Raw genomic sequence first — 24758 nt, 5'->3', positions numbered from 1 at the left:
GTGTGCGGGGCGCGGTAGCGGCTGACCTGGTCGGTGTATAGGATTTGCCAGGTCGGCGTATAGCAGTTCTCCCAAATAGGAGCACCCGGCCCACGCATGGGCCTGATTTTTCGGCCTGACCAGCCTAGCCTACATTTTCTGCATCAGGCGTTGTTCGGCTTGGCCCAAAGCTCGGCCCCGGCCTGTGAAATGAGAACAAAGAGCCCAGCCAAAAGCAAATAGGCCACTCACCAAATCACTCTACAGTCCACGCGCAAGCGCGAGTGTGCCGCAGGGCGCAGCGCCGACGCGCCGTCATTCCCAACCGCTCCGCCGACTCTTCCCCAATCCCCCACACAAACCACGAGCGCACCGCACCATGGCGCCGCCGCCGCGCCCGCTGAACGACGACCTCATCGCCGAGATCCTCCTCCGCCTCCCTCCGGACGAGCCGGAGCACCTCTTCCGCGCCGCCCTCGTCTGCAAGCCGTGGCTCCGCGTCATCTGCGACCGCGGCTTCCGCCGCAGCTACCGCTTCTCGGCCTCCTCCACAAGCTCATGGTGATGCAAGGGCCCCCCGCCTGACCGCTTCGCCTCCACCACTTCAATACCCGAATTCCCGCACCCGGGCTCCGACGGCCGCCGCACGCGGCCCCTCGACTGCCGCCACGGCCGCGTCCTCGTCCACATGCTGGAGCACGACGCCAGCCAGGGCTACCTCGTCTGGGACCCCGTCACGGGCGACCGACACGACCTGCCCGAGCCGGACATCGACTGACTCATCTACTCCGCCGCGGTGCTCTGCGCCGCCGACGGCTGCGACCACCTCGACTGCCACGGCGGGCCCTTCCGCGTCGTCTTCGCGGCCACCCATGACCGCGAGGATATCATAGTCGCGAGCGTCTACTCATCAGAGACGGGCGCGTGGAGCGCGCTCCAGCCTAGGCGAGGCACCCTTGTCGGAGATGCAGTCTACTTCACGGTTCAGCATGACAATGCAATCGTCAAGTACGACTTGGGCAAGGACCGATTATCCATGATTGAGTCGCCGCAACCCAAAGAGTGGGACATCACGCTCATGGCGATGGAGAACGCTTCACTGGGATTTGCCTGCATTCAGGGTTCCAGCCTTTATACGTGGTCAAGGAAGGTGGATACAGAAGAAGCTGCTGAATGGGTACAATACAGGGTCATTGAGCTGGAGAAAACAGTACCTGTTGTGAATCCTGATGACGAACCATTAGTGGTCGGCTTTGCAGAGGGTGTGGATGTCATCTTTGTTAGCTCAGGTGCTGGCTTATTCACGATAAAGCTCAATTCGGGACAGGTTAAGAAGGTTGATGAGGCTGGAGTCTATTTTAGCGTCCTACCCTACATGAGCTTCTACACTCCAGGTATGATACTTGGCTTTACATTACGTCTTGTCTATTGTCTTGCCTTTTCGTTAAAGCTTCTATATGTTTGCTTAATCTGCTGGTTGTGGTTTGTGAATAATTAGTCTTGTATGGAGCTATGCCAAATTCAATTCTCAAACCCATAGCTGAAGGCCACATCTCAAACCCAGTCTTGTAACCGTTGGAATTAGTACTAGCACATTGCTCATCAAATGCTGACTTTGAGTTGGTTATGACTTTTGTGCATGATATATCTTGGATTCATGGCACTGTTATCTAGTAAGGGCTAACTAATCAAAGTCTGCTCAGGGTCAAAAAATGTTGAAATATTGGGCCCACTTTTAGTGGCCCAAATTAGATTTCAGTTTTCCCTATAAATCTCAAAGCCCACATAGTGGCAGCCTTGTGAGTTTGAGCCCAAGTTGGTGGCAGCTCACTAGTGAGTGGCAAGTGGTGGGAAGTTTAGTCCCACATGGAAAGTTGGGAGGAAGTTAGACCACCTTATAAGGTGGGTTGTTTCACCACTAGTAAGTGAGTGAGAATAGGAGTGCTACACGCGCACTCTTCCTCCTCCTCGCTCGCTCGTCTCGACTCGACACGTCACGACGCGCGCCACGCTCGTGGTGAGTGGATTGAGCCTCGAGCCGAGACTTTCCTTACTTTTTGCAGCTCAGGAAAACGAACAGAGTCCTAGACGGACGCGTCGCAGTTAGTCGGTTCGGGTCGCTCCCGGATCGTGGGCTATTCAGTAACCGACTCGAAACGTTCGTGCGACGTGGGCGTGGCCCACGTTGCCTAGGGTTTCTCGAGCCTATATAATCTCTTGCCCGACTACCGCGGAAACACACCGAATACACGAGTTAGGGTTTCCACCTCTCTCTCGCTTGCGCCGCCATCGTAGCCTACTCCATCCCGCGCGCCGACGTGCATCGGCGAACGGGAGAGCAGGTCTCCGGAACCACTCGTCCTTGCGATCCCGTACGGGAGAGGGCAAATTAGGTTTTTGGGAAGCGCTCGCGCGATCGCTCAAGTTCTTCATCACGGGTCGCCTTCCGTCCAAGTCGGGCGGTGCTGCCTACCGTCGTCTTCAACGCCGTCTACTTCGACCCGTCGTCAACAACGTTGTCATCAACAACGTTACTGCTGCGACATCATCTGCTACACCTCCACCAGATCGGTACGTGCGACATATCTCGATTTGTTTAGCGATGGATGCTTTACCGTTTGCGCTGCTGCTACTCATGTTGATTAATGCATCTAGTATGTTCGAGTTTCACATGTTAGTAGTTGCTGTCATCATGTTTTATATTCTGGAATTAATCATGGAAATTGTGCCTAATTATCCAACAATCAAAAACCTAATTATAGGCAATTTCCTGAGTTAACAATGGCTGGTTTTGCTGATGCACTGAGGCCGGATAAGTTTACCGGTGTGCACTTCAAGAGGTGGCAAGTTAAGGCCACGCTCTGGCTTACTCATCTGAAAGTGTTCGAAGTTAGTAATTGTTTACTTGAAGGAACTATATCTGACCAAGATCGGAACAAGTTCAAGGAAAACAATACTCTCTTCGTCGGATGCGTTCTGAGTATTCTTGCTGATCGTCTCTGTGATGTGTACATGCACATAACAGATGGTAAAGAGCTCTGGGATGCACTGAATGCTAAATTCGGTGCAACCGATGCAAGCGATGAACTGTACATCATGGAGAGCTTCCATGACATCAGGATGGTGAACAACCGTTCTGTAGTCGAACAAGCTCATGAGATACAGTGTATTGCGAAAGAACTTGAACTCCTTAAGTGTGCCTTACCTGACAAGTTTGTGGCTGGATGCATTATTGCTAAGTTGCCCCCTTCATGGAGGAACTTTGCCACAACTCTCAAACACAAGAGACAGGAGATATCGGTTGAAAACCCGATAGCGTCTCTTGATGTTGAGGAGAAAGCTCGGGCTAAGGATACTACCGAGAAAGGAGAGGGTCGGTCTAGCGCCAACATGGTGCGAAGAAACCCTACGAGCAAGAACAAAGGGAATAACAAGCCCTCCTTCAATAAGCCTATGAAGACTACAACCTTCAAGAAGAAGAAGATGATAAACAAAGCAGATCTGAGCTGCTTTACCTGTGGAGAGACTAGCCACTTTTCTAAGGACTGTCCAGAGAGGGCAGACCGCAAGAAAAAGGGGAAGCAAGTCAACACGGTGACCGCTAGCAATGCTGATGGGTACGGTAATCTCTTTACTGTTCTTTCAGTATTTCAATCTCCATGTTGGTGGATTGATACGGGTGCTAATGTTCATGTATGTGCTGACATATCCATGTTCACTTCTTACCAGGTCGCCCGGGATTCTTCCGTCTTGATGGGGAATGGGTCACATGCTTCGTTCGTGGTGTTGGCACGGTAGATCCGAAGTTCACTTCGGGAAGATCGTGCGGCTGAGGAACGTGCAGCATGTCCCTACTATGAACAAGAATCTCGTTAGCGGCTCCCTTCTATGCGAGAGATGGGTTTAAGGTTGTTTTAGAGTCGAATAAAGTAGTTGTTTCCAAGTTTGGACAATTTATTGGTAAAGGCTATGAGTGCGGAGGCTTGTTCCGCTTTTCGCTTTCGATTTCAGTAATAAGTCCGTGAACCATATTTGTGGCAATGTCGGTGATGATACCAGTGTTTGGCATTCTCGTTTATGTCACATTAATTTTGGTTTAATGTCTCGGCTATCTAGTTTAAGTTTAATTCCGAATTTCACCATTGCCAAAGGTTCTAAGTGCCATAGTTGTGTGCAATCAAAGCAACCTCGGAAGCCTCACAAGGCGGCCGAGGAGAGAAACTTGGCACCTCTAGAACTCATACATTCCGATCTATGCGAGATGAATGGTGTGTTGACAAAAGGTGGAAAGAGATATTTCATGACATTGATTGATGATGCGACTAGATTTTGCTATGTTTATCTGTTGCGAACTAAAGATGAAGCTTTAGACTACTTTAAAATTTATAAGGCCGAAGTTGAAAATCAACTAGAGAGAAAGATCAAGTGTCTTAGGTCGGATCGTGGTGGTGAATATTTTCCTAAAATCTTTGATGAATTCTGTGAGGAACATGGTATTATTCATGAGAGGACGCCTCCCTATTCGCCCCAATCAAACGGGGTTGCCGAGAGGAAAAACCGCACGCTGACCGACTTGGTGAATTCCATGTTAGCCACTCGCTGGTTTATCAAAGGCATGGTGGGGGAGGCTTTGTTGACTACATGTCATGTCCCGAATAGAGTTCCTAACAAGAATAAAGATAAAACCCCTCACGAGGAGTGGTCCGGGAGAAAACCATCACTTTCGTATTTGCGCACATGGGGATGTTTGGCGAAAGTCAATATTCCAATTACTAAGAAGCGCAAACTCGGACCAAAGACGAGTGGATTGTATCTTTCTAGGTTATGCTCCGCGGAGTGTAGACTATAGATTTTTAGTAGTTCAATCTGAAGTACCGGATATGCATGTTGATACTATTATGGAATCTCGTGATGCAACATTCTTTGAGAATATGTTTCCTATGAAAGATATGCATAGCATTGCTAGAATTTCTACTGAGATAGTTCCTGAATCTAGTACATCTAATGAGTATTTTGAACAATCACATGAGATTGTTATTGAGAAGGATGACAATGAAGCTCCTAAAGGGAGCAAGAGACGGAGGATTGAAAAATCCTTTGGTGATGATTTTATTGTGTACCTTGTGGATGATACTCCCACGTCCATTGCAGAGGCATATGCATCTCCAGATGCAGATGACTGGAAAGAAGCTGTCCATAATGAGATGGACTCGATTCTTTCTAATGGAACTTGGGAGCTATCAGAACGACCCCATGGATGCAAGCCCGTGGGCTGCAAATGGGTGTTCAAGAAGAAGCTAAGACCTGATGGTACTATTGAGAAGTACAAGGCGCGGCTTGTAGCGAAAGGCTACACACAGAGAGAAGGAGAAGATTACTTCGACACCTATTCACCTGTCGCTAGACTTACCACCATTCGAGTACTACTATCCATGGCTGCCTCCTATGGTCTTATAGTTCATCAAATGGACGTAAAGACAACTTTTCTTAATGGAGAGTTGGAAGAGGAAATCTATATGGATCAGCCTGATGGGTTTGTGGTAAAAGGTGAAGAAAGAAAGGTGTGCAAGTTGCTGAAATCTTTATATGGCCTGAAACAAGCACCTAAGCAATGGCATGAGAAGTTTGACAGAACTTTAACTTCTGTAGGCTTTGTTGTCAATGAGGCTGACAAGTGCGTTTACTATCGCCATGGTGGGGGCGAAGGTGTTATATTTGTAGGATAACGTTGCATAGAAAACAAAAATTTTCCTACCGCAAGAACACAATCCAAGCCAAGATGCAATCTAGAAGACGGGAGCAACGAGGGGATGATCGAGACTCACCCTTGAAGATTTCCAAAGCCTATAAGAGTAGGCTCTTATTGCTGCGGTAGACGATCACTTGCCGCTTGCAAAAGCGCGTAGAAGATCTTGATCACGGTGCCACAATCGGGCAGCACCTCCGTACTCGGTCACACGTTCGGTGTTGATGAAGACGACGTCCTTTTTCCCCGTTTCAGCGGGCAGCGGAAGTAGTAGATCCTCCTCGGAATCCCGACAGCACGACGGCGTGGTGGCGGTGGTGGTGGAGAACTCCGGCAGGGCTTCGCCTAAGCGTATGCGGGAGAAGTGGTGGAGGAGGAGAGGCTAGAGTTTGGGAGAGGGGGTGGCTAGGGCGCCGGCCATGGGCAGCCCTAGGTGGTGCGGCCAAGAGTGGGCTGCCCCCTCCCTCTCCTCCTCATTATATAGGTGGAAATCCCCAAGTGTTGGTATCCAAGTCTTCGAATAAGACCCGAAACCAAAACCTTCCATAGGGACAAAACCTACCCAAGGGGGAAATCCCACTCAAGGTGGGACTCCCACCCCTTCCTTGGGTGGTTGGCCGGCCACCCTTTGGGGAGTCCACCTTGGACTCCTTCCCTTTAGGGTTGGCTGGTCATGCAAGGTGGAGTCCCTCCGGGACTCCACTTTCCATGGTGATTTCATCCGGACTTTTCTAGAACCTTCTAGAACCTGCCATAAATGCACCGGATCATTTCCAAACTTGGAATATGACTTCCTATATATGAATCTTATTCTCCGGACCATTCCGGACCTCCTCGTGATGTCCTGGATCCCATCCGAGACTCCGAACAAAACTTCGAACTCCATTCCTTATTCCATATCTACTTAAACGACATCAAACCTTAAGTGTGTCACCCTACGGTTCGTGAACTATGTAGACATGGTTGAGACCTCTCTCCGACCAATAACCAATAGCGGGATCTGGAGATCCATAATGGCTCCCACATATTCAACGATGACTTAGTGATCGAATGAACCATTCACATACGATACCAATTCCCTTTGTCACGCGATATTTTACTTGTCCGAGGTTTGATCATCGGTATCACTCTATACCTTGTTCAACCTCGTCTCCGACAAGTACTCTTTACTCGTACCGTGGTATGTGGTCTCTTATGAACTTATTCATATGCTTGCAAGACATTAGACGACATTCCACCGAGAGGGCCCGGAGTATGTCTATCCGTCATCGGGATGGACAAATCCCACTGTTGATCCATATGCCTCAACTCATACTTTCCGGATACTTAATCCCACCTTTATAACCACCCATTTACGCAGTGGCGTTTGATGTAATCAAAGTACCTTTCCTGTATAAGTGATTTACATGATCTCATGGTCATAAGGACTAGGTAACTATGTATCGAAAGCTTATAGCAAATAACTTAATGACGTGATCTTATGCTACGCTTAATTGGGTGTGTCCATTACATCATTCATATAATGATATAACCTTGTTATTAATAACATCCAATGTTCATGATTATGAAACTAATCATCTATTAATCAACAAGCTAGTTAAGAGGCTTACTAGGGACTCTTTGTTGTTTACATATCACACATGTATCAATGTTTCGGTTAATACAATTATAGCATGGTATATAAACATTATCATAAACACAAAGATATATAATAACCATTTATTATTGCCTCTTGGGCATATCTCCAACAGTCTCCCACTTGCACTAGAGTCAATAATCTAGTTTACATATGTAAAGATATAACACCTTGGCCTTCTGGTGCTTTATCATGTTCTGTTCACGGGAGAGGTTTTAGTCAACGGTTCTGACACACTCAGAAACGTATGTATTTTGCAATTCATTTGCGTCTTCACGCATCACACATTTTCCAAATGAATCGGCATTAAATATGTTTGGTCTTCTTGTGGAACCTTAATTCCGCGGTCTGAAATATGTCACTAATATTGTCACACACAATATAGCTTCAAAGTTCTGACACTATCGGAACTACACCAAGTTCTCAAAGAACTTCTTGACTCAACATCCCCAATCATTGTCAAAACAATGACATACTCTGCCTTCTTTTGTTGAATCCGTCACAATATTTAGAACTCTTCTAAATCTAGCATTGTGCTACCTTTTTAATAACACTTAGCCTAATTGAGATTGAATTTTATTTTTATATATGACCAAACTAATATCGGTGCAACACTTTACAACGATTTTGTTTGTCATTACCCATATAAAACTATATATATATCCTTGGTCCTTCTAAAGCACACATGGATATTCTTACTGTTTTTCAATGATCATCACATGAATCATTCTGGTATATGCTCCTAACTTTTAGAGCTCAGGACATCTGATTGTGTACTGATGGCGTGTAACTCACACGTTCGTTGGGAACCCCAAGAGGAAGGTATGATGCGCACAGTAGCAAGTTTTCCCTCAGAAAGAAACCAAGGTTTAATCGAACCAGTAGGAGCCAAGAAGCACGTTGAAGGTTGATGGTCGCGAAATGTGATGCGGCGCAACACCGGGGATTCCGGCGCCAACGCGGAACCCGCACAACACAACCCAAGTACTTTGTCCCAACGAAACGAGTGAGGTTGTCAATCTCACCGGCTTGCTGTAACAAAGGATTAAGCGTATCGAGTGGAAGATGTTTGCAAAGAAAATAGTAAAACACAATTGCAGTAGATTGTATGCTATGTAAAGAATAGGACCGGGGTCCACAGTTCACTAGAGGTGTCTCTCCCATAAGATAAAAGCATGTTGGGTGAACAAATTACAGTCGGGCAATTGACAAATAGAAAAGGGCATAACAATGCATATACATGATATGATAAATATAGTGAGATTTAATTGGGCATTACGACAAAGTACATAGACCGCCATCCAACTGCATCTATGCCTAAAAAGTCCACCTTCAGGTTATCGTCCGAACCCCATTCGGTATTAAGTTGCTAAGCAACGAGACAATTGCATTAAGTATGGTGCGTAATGTAATCAACAACTACATCCTTAGACATAGCATCAATGTTTTATCCCTAGTGGCAACAGCACATCACAACCTTAGAACCTACTCGTCACGATCCCAGGTGTCAATGAAGGCATGAACCCACTATCGAGCATAAATACTCCCTCTTGGAGTTAAGAGCAAAAACTTGGCCAGAGCCTCTACTAATAACGGAGAGCATGCAAGATCATAAACAACACATAAACAACAGATTGATAATCACCATAATCATATTATTCACTATCCATCGGATCCCGACAAACACAACATATAGTATTACAGATAGATGATCTTGATCATGTTAGGCAGCTCACAAGATCCAACAATGAAGAACAACAAGGAGAAGACGACCATCTAGCTACTGCTATGGACCCATGGTCCAGGGGTGAACTACTCACTCATCACTCCGGAGGCGATCATGGCGATGAAGAGTCCTCCGGGAGATGAATCCCCTCTCCGGCAGGGTGCCGGAGGCGATCTCCTGAATCCCCCGAGATGGGATTCGCGGCGGCGGCGTCTCTGGAAGGTTTTCCGTATCGTGGCTCTCGGTACTGGGGGTTTCGCGACGGAGGCTTTAAGTAGGCGGAAGGGTAGGTCAGGGGGCCACACGAGGGGCCCAGGGGGCAGGCCGGCGCGGCCAAGGCCTGGGCCGCGCCGCCCTATCCCCTGGCTGCCTCGTGGCCCCACTTCGTTGACTCTTCGGTCTTCTGGAAGCTTCGTGCAAAAATAGGACCCTGGGCGAAAGTTTCGTCCAATTCCGAGAATATTTCCTTACTAGGATTTCTGAAACCAAAAACAGCAGAAAACAGCAATCGGCTCTTCGGCATCTTGTTAATAGGTTAGTTCCGGAAAATGCATAAATATGACATATAATGTGCATAAAACATGTAGGTATCATCAATAAAGTAGCATGGAACATAAGAAATTATCGATACGTTGGAGACGTATCAGCATCCCCAAGCTTAGTTCTCGCTCGTCCCGAGCAGGTAAAACGATAACAAAGATAATTTCTGAAGTGACATGCCATCATAATCTTGATCATACTATTTGTAAACATATGTAATGAATGCATCGATCAAAACAAAGGTAATGACTTGAGTAAACAAGTGAATCATATAGCAAAGACTTTTCATGAATAGTACTTCAAGACAAGCATCAATAAGTCTTGCATAAGAGTTAACTCATAAAGCAATAAATCAAAGTAAAGGTGTTGAAGCAACACATAGGAAGATTAAGTTTCAGCAGTTGCTTTCAACTTATAACATGTATATCTCATGGATATTGTCAACATAAAGTAATATAACAAGTGCAATATGCAAGTATGTAGGAATCAATGCACAGTTCACACAAGTGTTTGCTTCTTAAGGTGGAAGGAGATAGGTAAACTGACTCAACAATAAAAGTAAAAGAATGGTCCTTCAAAGAGGAAATCATCGATTGTTGTATTTGTGCTAGAGCTTTTATTTTAAAAACATGAAACAATTTTGTCAACGGTAGTAATAAAGCATATGAGTTATGTAAATTATATCTTACAAGTTGCAAGCCTCATGCATAGTATACTAATAGTGTCCGCACCTCGTCCTACTTAGCTTGGACTACCGGATCTTTGCATGCCATGTTTCAACCAAGTGTCACAAAGGGGTACCTCCATGCCGCTCGTACAAAGGTCTAAGGAGAAAGCTCGCATTTCGGATTTCTCGCTTTTGATTATTCTCAACTTAGACATCCATACCGGGACAACATGGACAACAGATAATGGACTCCTCTTAAATGCACAAGCATGTAGCAATGATTATTGTTCTCATATGAGATTGAGGATATATGTCCAAAACTGAAACTTCAACCATGATTCATGGCTTTAGTTAGCGGCCCAATGTTCTTCTCTAACAATTTTGCATGCTCCAACCACTAAAATGATAGACCTTCAGACAAGACGGACATGCATAGCAACTCACATGATATTCAACAATAGTTGATGGCGTTCCCCAGAAGCATGGTTATCGCACAACGAGCAACTTAATAAAATATGAAGTGCATAAGTACATATTCAATACTACGATAGTTTTTAAGGCTATTTTGTCCCATGAGCTATATATTGCAAAGGTGAATGATGGAATTTTTAAAGGTAGCACTCAAGCAATTTACTTTGGAATGGCGGAGAAATACCATGTAGTAGGTAGGTATGGTGGACACAAATGGCATAGTAGTTGGCTCAAGGATTTTGGATGCATGAGAAGTATTCCCTCTCGATACAAGGTTTAGGCTAGCAAGGTTATTTGAAGCAAACTCAAGGATGAACAGGTGCAGCAAAACTCACATAAAAGACATATTGTAAACATTATAAGACTCTACACCGTCTTCCTTGTTGTTCAAAACTCAATACTAGATATTATCTAGACCTTAGAGAGACCAAATATGCAAATCAAATTTTAGCATGCTCTATGTATTTCTTCATTAATGGGTGCAAAGCATATGATGCAAGAGCTTAAACATGAGCACAACAATTGCCAAGTATCACATTATCCAAGACATTTTAGAATTACTACATGTAGCATTTTCCAATTCCAACCATATAACAATTTAACGAAGAAGAAACTTCGCCTTGAACATTATGAGTAAAACCTAAGGACACATGTGTCCATATGCAACGGCGGAGCGTGTCTCTCTCCCACAAAGTGAATGCTAGGATCCATTTTATTCAAACAAAAACAAAAACAAAAATAAACCGACGCTCCAAGTAAAGAACACAAGATGTGATTGAATAAAAATATAGTTTCGGGGAGGAACCCGATGATGTTGTCGATGAAGAAGGGGATGCCTTGGGCATCCCCAAGCTTAGACGCTTGAGTCTTCTTAAAATATGCAGGGGTGAACCACGGGGCATCCCCAAGCTTAGAGCTTTCACTCCTCTTGATCATAGTATATCATTCTCCTCTCTTGACCCTTGAAAACTTCCTTCACACCAAACTTCAAGCAAACTCATTAGAGGGTTAGTGCACAATTAATAATTCACACATTCAGAGGTGACACAAACATTATTTTCACTTCTGGACATTGCATAATGCTACTGGACATTAATGGATCAAAGAAATAAATCCAACATAGCAAAAGAGGCAATGCGAAATAAAAGGCAGAATCTGTCAAAAACAGAACAGTCCGTAAAGACGAATTTAAAGCTGGCACCAGACTTGCTCAAATGGAAAAACTCAAAACTAATGAAAGTTGCGTACATATCTGAGGATCACGCTCGTAAATTGGCAGATTTTTTCGAATTTTCCACAGAGGACTGTGCCCAGATTCGTGACAGACAGCAATGCTGTTTCTGCGCAGCGATCCCAAATATAACATCAACTTTGACATAGAAACTTTACTTGGTACAAAAACATGATAAGGAGAGGTTGCTACAGTAGTAAACAACTTCCAAGACTCAACAAAACAAAAAATTGCTGTAGTAAAAACATGGGTTGTCTCCCATAAGCGCTTTTCTTTAACACCTTTCAGCTAGGCGCAGAAAGTGTAAATCAAGTAACATCAAGAGATGGAGCATCAACATTATTATCTTCAGCGTTGGGAGCTTTCTCAACAATGCATTGTATCTGGTCTATATAAGTAACTCCTTTCTCATTACTCCTAGGCTTACTATTCTCATCAAACAAATTTTCAGGAACAAGCCAAGCATAATTATTTTCCAAAGCTTCATGCATCCCTAGTAGCTTACTAGGCATTGGCGCTTTAATTTCTCTACCATCATTAACATTACTAGTATACTTAATTCTATCCATATCCGTCTTTTCAAGTATTTGTTTAAAATCAGGAAAGAAACCAAGCCTCTTATGCTTGATAAAAACTTTTCTAGCTTCTTTAGCTATATCTTCAAATTCTCTAGCAAGGATTTTTAAAACAAAATTTCTCTTTTCTCCCATCTCTATATCCGTAAGTGTAAGAAACATATGTTGTATTATGGGATTGAGACTAACAAATCTAGTTTCCAACATGTGTATTAAACAGGCAGCAGCACTTTCATAAGTAGGGGCAGTTTTTAATAATGGTATATCTTTAAAATCTTCATCCATACTAACATAGGTGAAAAATTCTTCTATATTATCTCTTCCAATGATACACCCTCGTCCTACCGGTATCTCTTCCACAGTAAACTTAGGATTAAGCATGATGAAATAAGCAAAAAGTAAACTAGGCAAATAAAGTAAATGCAAGTAACTAATTTTTTTGTGTTTTTGATATAGAGAGCAAGACAGTAAATAAAGTAAAACTAGCAACTAATTTTTTGTGTGTTTTGATTTAGTGCAGCAAACAAAGTAGTAAATAAAATAAAGCAAGACAAAAACAAAGTAAAGAGATTGAGAAGTGGAGACTCCCTTGCAGCGTGTCTTGATCTCCCCGGCAACGGCGCCAGAAAAAGAGCTTGATGGCGTGTAACTCACACGTTCGTTGGGAACCCCAAGAGGAAGGTATGATGCGCACAGTAGCAAGTTTTCCCTCAGAAAGAAACCAATGTTTAATCGAACAAGTAGGAGCCAAGAAGCACGTTGAAGGTTGATGGTCGCGAAATGTGATGCGGCGCAACACCGGGATTCCGGCGCCAACGCGGAACCCGCACAACACAACCCAAGTACTTTGTCCCAACGAAACAGTGAGGTTGTCAATCTCACCGGCTTGCTGTAACAAAGGATTAAGCGTATCGAGTGGAAGATGTTTGCAAAGAAAATAGTAAAACACAATTGCAGTAGATTGTATGCTATGTAAAGAATAGGACCGGGGTCCACAGTTCACTAGAGGTGTCTCTCCCATAAGATAAAAGCATGTTGGGTGAACAAATTACAGTCGGGCAATTGACAAATAGAAAAGGGCATAACAATGCATATACATGATATGATAAATATAGTGAGATTTAATTGGGCATTACGACAAAGTACATAGACCGCCATCCAACTGCATCTATGCCTAAAAAGTCCACCTTCAGGTTATCGTCCGAACCCCATTCAGTATTAAGTTGCTAAGCAACAGACAATTGCATTAAGTATGGTGCGTAATGTAATCAACAACTACATCCTTAGACATATCATCAATGTTTTATCCCTAGTGGCAACAGCACATCACAACCTTAGAACCTACTGTCACGATGAAGGCATGAACCCACTATCGAGCATAAATACTCCCTCTTGGAGTTAAGAGCAAAAACTTGGCCAGAGCCTCTACTAATAACGGAGAGCATGCAAGATCATAAACAACACATAAACAACAGATTGATAATCACCATAATCATAGTATTCACTATCCATCGGATCCCGACAAACACAACATATAGTATTACAGATAGATGATCTTGATCATGTTAGGCAGCTCACAAGATCCAACAATGAAGCACAACAAGGAGAAGACGACCATCTAGCTACTGCTATGGACCCATGGTCCAGGGGTGAACTACTCACTCATCACTCCGGAGGCGATCATGGCGATGAAGAGTCCTCCGGGAGATGAATCCCCTCTCCGGCAGGGTGCCGGAGGCGATCTCCTGAATCCCCCGAGATGGGATTCGCGGCGTCGTCGTCTCTGGAAGGTTTTCCGTATCGTGGCTCTCGGTACTGGGGGGTTCGCGGCGGGGGCTTTAAGTAGGCGGAAGGGTAGGTCGGGGGCCACACGAGGGGCCCGGGGGCAGGCCGGCGCGGCCAAGGCCTGGGCCGCGCCGCCCTATCCCCTGGCTGCCTCGTGGCCCCACTTCGTTGACTCTTCGGTCTTCTGGAAGCTTCGTGCAAAAATAGGACCCTGGGCGAAAGTTTCGTCCAATTCCGAGAATATTTCCTTACTAGGATTTCGAAACCAAAAACAACGAAAACAACGAATCGGCTCTTCGGCATCTTGTTAATAGGTTAGTTCCAGAAAATGCATAAATATGACATATAATGTGCATAAAACATGTAGGTATCATCAATAAAGTAGCATGGAACATAAGAAATTATCGATACGTTGGAGACGTATCATGTACATATTAATTGTGATTTAAAATCACTCATGTGTTTTTACTCATTGAGTGTCAGATACACTCAAGTCTTGTTAAAACTTCACATGACAAGAACATTTTCTTAATATTGAACTACTTCAATATCCTTTCTATGTACTTTGACTTAAACTTATTATGTGTTTCAATCTATCTTCATAGATCTTGACACTAAATATGTTTCGATCCATATTATTTCATTGAAGTTAATTCTCAATGAAACCTTTTTAATCAATTATATAATTACACTATTTATAATCAACGATATGTCAGCTACATAAAGTATTACAAATATGTCTCAGCGCTCCCACTTAATTTCTTGCAAATGCAAGAACCTTCATCGTTTCTGATGAAATCAAAACTCTTTGACTATTTCATCCGGTGAAGATTCCAACTCCGCAATACTCACTTCATCCAATTGAAGTTCCTATTCCTATCTAGTATTCTACGGACTAGCAAAACTCTAGGTTGTATCTTGTATACACCTTTAATACACACTTCTATTAAGTAATATATTTTGCCATCCTACTAATATATCTCATAAAGAAATATGTAGAGATTACTAGAATAATCCACATAGACCATAAGCATTGCTACGGAAGATCTAATCTTATCGTAGTCAACTCTTCGAACTTTGTCGTAAACAACTTTTCGACAAGTCATGCTTATTTAAGGATATTTCATCCAAGTCCATCAAATTCATAGATTCATTTACTTTCGAAAAGTATTCACCTATCTTGGATTTTATGGCGCATAGCCATTTTAACGGAGTCAGGGCCCATCATAACTTCTTTGTTTGTAGTTGGTTTATCATTGTTCAAACTCAATTCTTTGTTCACAAATCATTTATTTGATCACAAAGTAAACCATACCTACAAGGTTCAATATGTACTTCGATCTTCATGGCTTAAAACACTTTGTAGTCATGGGAGCCATGATCGTCGTGGCCGCTTTCGAAACAAATTCCGATGCTGCGCTACTCTGATCATTATGCTCAGGTTCATAAACTTTATCAAATTATATTGTCCTCCCACTTAAATACTTCACTAGAAACAATTTCTCGGAAATAAGAAACATTGACAAACACTTTTGTCTTTGTCTCGTGGGAAGAATTCCCAATTAAATCTCTGGGATAACCAACAAAGACATTCATCCGACTTTGGTTGTAAACTCTTAGACCAAAATTTAAAGAAAGACTATTAGGGTTTATACCCATACCATAACTCGTATGGTGTCATTTCAACGGATCATGATGATGCTCTATTCAGTGTAAAAGCGGTAGTCACTAAAGCATAATCCACAAAAATATAATGGCGTCATAATATTTTATCTCATCATTAATCCAACAAGATTTGGATACATATCTCGGATACTATATCATCATTATGATACTCCAAGAAATGTGAGTTGTAGAACAATTTCATAACTCTCTTAGATGTTCGCTAAAACTTGTAATTCAAATATTTCTACCATGATCCAATCATAGATATTTGACTTTTCTATTACGATGATTTCCACTTCATGCTGAAATTTATTTGAATCCATTCAAATGTTTCAAACTTCTTCCTTATTGAATATATCCACATATATATACTCAATTCATTGTTGAAAGTTTTCATGAAGTAGAAGAATCTCCCGCACACAACTATGCCCAATGAACCACATACATCATCATGTATTTTTCCACTAAGTTAGTTGCCCGTTCAACTTTTGGCCTATGAACGGTATTTTAATCATTCTCTTTAGAAAAGATTTGCAAGCGTCAAATGATTCAAAAATCAAGTGACTCCAAAAATCCATTTGCATGGAGTTCCTTCATGCGTTCCTTTCTAACATGACCTAAATGGCGGTTCCACAAATAAGTGGAATTCAAATCATTTGCCTTATGGCATTTTAGCGTCAGTGTTATGTATGTGTGTTTCACCATTAAGATTTATAATAACTTATCCATCATACATGGAGTAATGTCATAATTTGAACAACTCATTGTTTTCATTTGACCAGAGCAAAATAACAATTATTAAGTTCTTTATTATAAATTCTAAGGGCTAGATAGAATGCCAACGATGAACATAATAACTCTTTATTTTTGTTCCAGACGTGTATTCCTATCATATTCCTTGTCAGTCACTTAGGCCATTGTATTCTTGTATTGCGTTGTTTTGTATGACACTTCATACCAACCAATATGGTACTAATACCCAAGAATTTCATTATGTGACTTAACTAGGAATACAACCATAACATGTATATCATTTATATACACCTGAGCTAGACTTTCTAGTCTTTTCTTTTCTTTCTGCCAAAATATCCTTTGTAGTTTCTCTTTTAGCTTTCCTCATTATTCATAAAAACACTTCAACATCAATAACTTCTAGGTTTGTTGATCAAATACCAATAACCTTGAGGTTCTTACTTTGAAGTTGATCATCATATGACAAGTGTTCCGGATTTCACTATTAGTAACCTTTTAATATGATGAACAATTTCACTCATAATTTTATCCATCATATCGTGACGATTTTTCGAGACCATGTCTGTACATGCTAGGCTCGTAAAGTTTAACCTCAGTATTCGCATGTGCAAATCTGGCTTGCACCCGTTGTATGCACTCGTGGAATCAATAACACCCGATCATCACGAGATGCTTCGAAACGACGAGTCTTAGCAACGGTGCATACTAAAGACGATCACTTCATGGATATGCGAATATCGTTAGTGCCCCAATAGTTGGACGATTGGGACGCCTTGCGTCTTCAACCTTCCTACATTCCCATAAAACTTATGAGTTTATGTAGTCTCACCAAATTATATTCTATCATCTTGCAATAAGGTCTTAGATATCACATATATCTCATACCTTTGATTATTTCCGAAAACTAAAATTTTCAGCTCCTTACTTTTCAAACAGATTTGAACTTCAAGTTTCACGGAGACAAGATGACTTTAGGTACTAATTGAAACCATAACTCTCTGAATCAACAATGTGAGGTTAACTAAAAATTTGCAATAGGACTTAATCATTTCTTGATTCTTTAACAATACGGTACCAGTCCGTAAAGTTTATTGTCAGATTTTAACAGTATTTCTATCTCAATAACAAGACTAGCGCTTGGTAGAAAAACGGATGCCAACACTACAAATTAATTCAAAATACTACTCGAGACTATGTTTATGATAATTAGTTCATGTTTTAATCTAATTACTAATGAACTCCCACTTAATACAACATCCCTCATAGTTGTTAAGTGGTACACGATCCAAATCCACTACACCAAAACCGATCATCACGTGAGATGATGTAGCTTCAATGGTGAACATCAACATGTTGATCATATCATCCATATGACTCGTGTTCAACCTTTCGGTTTCCGTTGTCCCGAGGCCATGTCCGTACATGCTAGGCTCGTCAAGCAAACCCAAGTATTCCGCGTGTGCAACATGGCTTACACCCGTTGTATGTGAACGTTGAGTCTATCACATCCGATCATCACGAGATGCTTCGAAACGACGAACTATATCAACGGTGCATACGAGGGGAGAACACTTTATTATCTTGATATTAATGTGAGGGATCATCTTATAATGCTACCGTCGCGTTCTAAGCAAAATAAGATGCATAAAGGATTAACATCACATGCAAATCATATTTGATATGATATGGCCCTTTAGTCTTTGCGCCTTCGATCTTCATCTCCAAAGCACGGACATGATCTCCATCATCAACGGGCATGATCTCCATCATCGTCGGCGTAGCGTCAAGGTCCATGGCGCCGTCTTCATGGTTGTTCACCTCATGTAGCAACTATTACAACTACTTTGAAATACTACTCAACATGAAATTTAAAGACAACCATAAGGCTCCTGCCGGTTGCCACAATACAATAATGATCATCTCATACATATTCATCATCACATTATGGCCATATCACATCACCAAACCCTGCAAAAACAAGTTAGACGTCTCTAATTTGGTTTGCATATTTTACGTGGTTTAGGGTTTTCGAGTAAGATCTAATCTACCTACGAACATGAACCACAACGGTGATACTAGTGTTGTCAATAGAAGAGTAAATTGAATCTTCACTATAGTAGGAGAGACAGACACCCGCAAAGCCACTTATGCAATACAAGTTGCATGTCGAGCGTGGAGCAAATCTCATGAACGCGGTCATGTAAAGTTAGCCCGAGCCGCTTCATCCCACTATGCCACAAAGATGCAAAGTACTCAAACTAAAGAAAACATAAGCATCAACGCCCACAAAACAATTGTGTTCTACTCGTGCAACCATCTATGCATAGACACGGCTCTGATACCACTGTAGGATAACGTTGCATAGAAAACAAAAATTTTCCTACCGCAAGAACACAATCCAAGCCAAGATGCAATCTAGAAGACGGGAGCAACGAGGGGATGATCGAGACTCACCCTTGAAGATTTCCAAAGCCTATAAGAGTAGGCTCTTATTGCTGCGGTAGACGATCACTTGCCGCTTGCAAAAGCGCGTAGAAGATCTTGATCACGGTGCCACAATCGGGCAGCACCTCCGTACTCGGTCACACGTTCGGTGTTGATGAAGACGACGTCCTTCTCCCCGTTCCAGCGGGCAGCGGAAGTAGTAGATCCTCCTCGGAATCCCGACAGCGACGACGGCGTGGTGGCGGTGGTGGTGGAGAACTCCGGCAGGGCTTCGCCTAAGCGTATGCGGGAGAAGTGGTGGAGGAGGAGAGGCTAGAGTTTGGGAGAGGGGGTGGCTAGGGCGCCGGCCATGGGCAGCCCTAGGTGGTGCGGCCAAGAGTGGGCTGCCCCCTCCCTCTCCTCCTCATTATATAGGTGGAAATCCCCAAGTGTTGGTATCCAAGTCTTCGAATAAGACCCGAAACCAAAACCTTCCATAGGGACAAAACCTACCCAAGGGGGAAATCCCACTCAAGGTGGGACTCCCACCCCTTCCTTGGGTGGTTGGCCGGCCACCCTTTGGGGAGTCCACCTTGGACTCCTTCCCTTTAGGGTTGGCTGGTCATGCAAGGTGGAGTCCCTTCGGGACTCCACTTTCCATGGTGATTTCATCCGGACTTTTCTAGAACCTTCTAGAACCTGCCATAAATGCACCGGATCATTTCCAAACTTGGAATATGACTTCCTATATATGAATCTTATTCTCCGGACCATTCCGGACCTCCTCGTGATGTCCTGGATCCCATCCGAGACTCCGAACAAAACTTCGAACTCCATTCCTTATTCCCTATCTACTTAAACGACATCAAACCTTAAGTGTGTCACCCTACGGTTCGTGAACTATGTAGACATGGTTGAGACCTCTCTCCGACCAATAACCAATAGCGGGATCTGGAGATCCATAATGGCTCCCACATATTCAACGATGACTTAGTGATCGAATGAACCATTCACATACGATACCAATTCCCTTTGTCACGCGATATTTTACTTGTCCGAGGTTTGATCATCGGTATCACTCTATACCTTGTTCAACCTCGTCTCCTGACAAGTACTCTTTACTCGTACCGTGGTATGTGGTCTCTTATGAACTTATTCATATGCTTGCAAGACATTAGACGACATTCCACCGAGAGGGCCCAGAGTATATCTATCCGTCATCGGGATGGACAAATCCCACTGTTGATCCATATGCCTCAACTCATACTTTCCGGATACTTAATCCCACCTTTATAACCACCCATTTACGCAGTGGGCGTTTGATGTAATCAAAGTACCTTTCCTGTATAAGTGATTTACATGATCTCATGGTCATAAGGACTAGGTAACTATGTATCGAAAGCTTATAGCAAATAACTTAATGACGTGATCTTATGCTACGCTTAATTGGGTGTGTCCATTACATCATTCATATAATGATATAACCTTGTTATTAATAACATCCAATGTTCATGATTATGAAACTAATCATCTATTAATCAACAAGCTAGTTAAGAGGCTTACTAGGGACTCTTTGTTGTTTACATATCACACATGTATCAATGTTTCGGTTAATACAATTATAGCATGGTATATAAACATTATCGTAAACACAAAGATATATAATAACCATTTATTATTGCCTCTTGGGCATATCTCCAACAATATTATGTTTGTATGTGGATGATATTCTGATCTTTGGTACAAACATGAAAGTAATACACGAGGTCAAGTCTTTCTTGTCAAAGAGCTTTGATATGAAAGATCTGGGAGAAGCTGATGTGATTCTGAACATCAAGCCGATTAAGAACGAGAGTGGGATTACTCTAACGCAATCCCATTATGTTGAGAAGATCTTGAGCCGGTTCGGCTATATTGATAGCAAGCCTTCTTCAACACCTTATGATCCCGGTGTGACATTACGCAAGAACCGGAGAATCGCCATAGATCAATTGAGATATTCTCGGATCGTTGGCTCACTCATGTACTTAGCGAGCGCGACTAGACCCGACATCTCTTTTGCTGTTAGCAAGTTGAGTAGGTTCATGTCAAACCCGGTACCGATCATTGGCATGCACTTGATAGGGTCATGCGCTACCTATGTGGTACAATGAGTTATGGGATTCACTATTCGGGGCACCCAACCGTGCTTGAAGGATATAGTGATTCGAATTGGATCTCGGATGTAGCTGATCCGTACGCCACAAGTGGGTATGTATTTACCTTTGGAGGTGGCGCAGTTGTCATGGAGATCTTGCAAGCAAACCATATTGATGAGGTCAACTATGGAAGCAGAACTTATCGCTTTAGACACAACCACCGTTGAATCGGAATGGTTGCGTGAGCTCTTGATGGACTTGCCTCGTGGTTGAAAAACCTGTTCCGGCAATCCTTTTGAATTGTGACAATCAAACTGTAATTGTCAAAGTGAACAATTCTAAGGATAACGCGAAGTCATCAAGACACGTCAAGAGACGTTTGAAGTCTGTCAGGAAATTGCGAAACTCCGGAGTAATAACTGTTACGTATATTCAAACAGACAAAAACCTGGCAGATCCCTTTACAAAGGGACTATCACGTAATGTGATAGAAAGTGCATCGAGGGAGATGGGTTTGAGACCCGTTGATGTTACACCATAGTGGTAACCCAACCTTTGTGATCGGAGATCCCGTGAATTAGGACCTGGGAAGAACAAACTAGTGGTTTAATTGGGGAGAGTATTATGTAACCCTCTCTATGTGAAGATGCACAACTCTCAATTGCTGTAAGGCAGGTTGGCGACAAGCCTTAATGTGTTTATGTTGGCTATTATAGCAAAGTTGCTGCCCTACAGAGCATTCTTGAAATAACACACCTATATGAGTCCGATTGTTAAACGTCGCAATCTATGAGATTTGGGTGATCTCTAGTAAACTCATGAAGAGACCACGAAGTATGACGCATATGCTTCACCCGCGGGGTAGGCTACCGGCAGCCATGTACTCGGTTATGACTTTGAGTGAAACCCTGTTCACGCAAAATTTGCAATTCAAGGCTTAGTCCATTGTTCAAGTGTGAATGGATGTAGCTTAAGGTTCTAGGCGGAAGTTCAACTTAACAGTCTCCGCTGAAACACTGGTATATAAACAAGCATCGAGTATTGGTAAATCTCTAAATGGGGATTTGAGATCTGGTGGGGGATTGTTGAAATATTGAGCCCACTTTTAGTGGCCCAAATTAGATTTCAGTTTTCCCTATAAACCTCAAAGCCCACATAGTGGCAGCCTTGTGAGTTTGAGCCCAAGTTGGTGGCAGCTCACTAGTGAGTGGCAAGTGGTGGGAAGTTTAGTCCCACATGGAAAGTTGGGAGGAAGTTAGACCACCTTATAAGGTGGGTTGTTTCACCACTAGTAAGTGAGTGAGAATAGGAGTGCTACACGCGCGCTCTTCCTCCTCCTCGCTCGCTTGTCTCGACTCGACTCGACACGTGACGACGCGCGCCACGCTCGTGGTGAGTGGATTGAGCCTCGAGCCGAGACTTTCCTTACTTTTTGCAGCTCAGGAAAACGAACAGAGTCCTAGACGGACGCGTCGCAGTTAGTCGGTTCGGGTCGCTCCCGGATCGTGGGCTATCTGTAACCGACTCGAAACGTTCGTGCGACGTGGGCGTGGCCCACGTTGCCTAGGGTTTCCCGAGCCTATATAATCTCTTGCCCGGCTACCGCGAGAAACACACCGAATACACGAGTTAGGGTTTCCACCTCTCTCGCTTGCGCCGCCATCGTAGCCTACTCCATCCCGCGCGCCGACGTGCATCGGCGAACGGGAGAGCAGGTCTCCGGAACCACTCGTCCTTGCGATCCTGTACGGGAGAGGGCGAATTAGGTTTTTGGGAAGCGCTCTGCGCGACTGCTCAAGTTCTTCATCACGGGTCGCCTTCCGTCCAAGTCGGGCGGTGCTGCCTACCGTCGTCTTCAACGCCGTCTACTTCGACCCGTCGTCAACAACGTTGTCATCAACAACGTTACTGCTGCGACATCATCTGCTACACCTCCACCAGATCGGTACGTGCGACATATCTCGATCTGTTTAGCGATGGATGCTTTACCGTTTGCGCTGCTGCTACTCATGTTGATTAATGCATCTAGTATGTTCGAGTTTCACATGTTAGTAGTTGCTGTCATCATGTTTTATATTCTGGAATTAATCATGGAAATTGTGCCTAATTATCCAACAAAAAAATCAAAGTCTGCTGCTGGTTTCTTTCAGCGCTGCTACTGCTAAGTGTCAAGTTGCTTATTCTCTGTTCAGCAGTTCACATAGAAGTTTGCAAGTCCTGATGATCAATTGTTGTTGTCTTGTCGAATTCATCCTCACCGTAATGTCAAAAGGTTGTATTTCAGATTAGAGGCATATTTCAGTTACTGTTTGCTGATGCTCAACCCAGCTACTTGGAACCAAAAGTAGTGCAATCTATGTTCTTTCCGTTTCATGACATTTTAATATGGCTTCAATCTTGATCTAGTCTTCAAAAGATCTGTCAAGTAGCAGTACCGGACTTGTTGGACAAACACTTGGTGATACTAGGATCCAAGTCATAAATTAGTTCACCATTTTTTTTTCATTTGTAAATATATTTTAACAGGTGTGGAACTCAGCTGTTTTTTTGCTTTTACTAAAAACTTTAAACTTATGTCAGTGTGTCCTGCCATAAAATAAAAGTCGCCTCTTGTTTCTGTGGCCATTTCTGAATTCTGGACTCAGGTCTGGTTATTCTTCTGCCTGAAAACCCTTGTGCTACTATATGGAGCAGTCCATGGGAAGCAGGGCGCCAATTGCATCATTACCCCTGGAATAAAAAGTCCCCTTTCCGCTATTGCTGTTCATTGGTTAAATAGCTGATGAAGCAAGAAGTGTCTGGTTGGTGAAAATAGAGATTGCTAGTCAACCTTTTTGATGTTGTATTACCAGTTTACATTGCTTCAGTTTTTTTTGTTAAAATGCATTAAGTTATTTTCTGCATAGGTGAAGTTCACATGTTAAATACATTCTTGTAACCTATGAAACTAGTTATAAGTAAAACATCACCTGAAATTATAAATTTTAATATGGACGCTTGGTTATGACTTATGTGTTTGGTAATTTTTCTGCAGATCGTGGCAGATTGTTGTCGATAGCAAGGACTCACTGATCTCTGATGTGCCGCTCACTAATAGTGATGCATTGCAAAATGGACAAATCCATCATCTTTTAGCCTGCTGCTGTTTGTCCTTCCATGCTACTAATATCAGGTTGCTTTGTTTCTGTTAAGCAGTTGGTGCAAGTCAATTGTGATCGGTTCGTTCGTCCAGTTCATCCTGGATAGAAAGTTGCGTTTCACTACATTAAGTTGTTTTCTTATCTGTTATGCAGTTAAAGTGTGACTCGTGCAAGTCATCATGTTCAATCGTGGCTGTCATGTTGAATTCGTCCTGATCATATGGAGCCCAAACTGTACTTGTGGCTAACTGTGTTTGTTGTTGAAATTCCTGTTGATCACAT

The 24758-nt window shown here is 43.1% G+C and overlaps 1 protein-coding gene across 1 annotated transcript; it reads left to right on the top strand.

Annotated features, from left to right (window-relative positions):
• The first annotated feature begins 851 nt into the window (after positions 1 to 851).
• On the top strand, positions 852 to 24527 carry LOC124680604. The gene is made up of 3 exons (XM_047215671.1): positions 852 to 857; positions 920 to 1373; positions 24371 to 24527. The coding sequence occupies exons 1-3, from the start codon at positions 852 to 854 to the stop codon at positions 24406 to 24408; spliced, it is 498 nt and encodes a 165-aa protein (XP_047071627.1). The 3' UTR covers positions 24409 to 24527.
• Positions 24528 to 24758: the final 231 nt, after the last annotated feature.

This window comes from Lolium rigidum, unplaced genomic scaffold, assembly GCF_022539505.1.
Source record: "Lolium rigidum isolate FL_2022 unplaced genomic scaffold, APGP_CSIRO_Lrig_0.1 contig_20394_1, whole genome shotgun sequence".
Classification (NCBI taxonomy): domain Eukaryota; kingdom Viridiplantae; phylum Streptophyta; class Magnoliopsida; order Poales; family Poaceae; genus Lolium; species Lolium rigidum.
The sequence above is the reverse complement of the archived record's forward strand: the minus strand, read 5'-3'. Positions and strand labels throughout refer to the sequence as shown.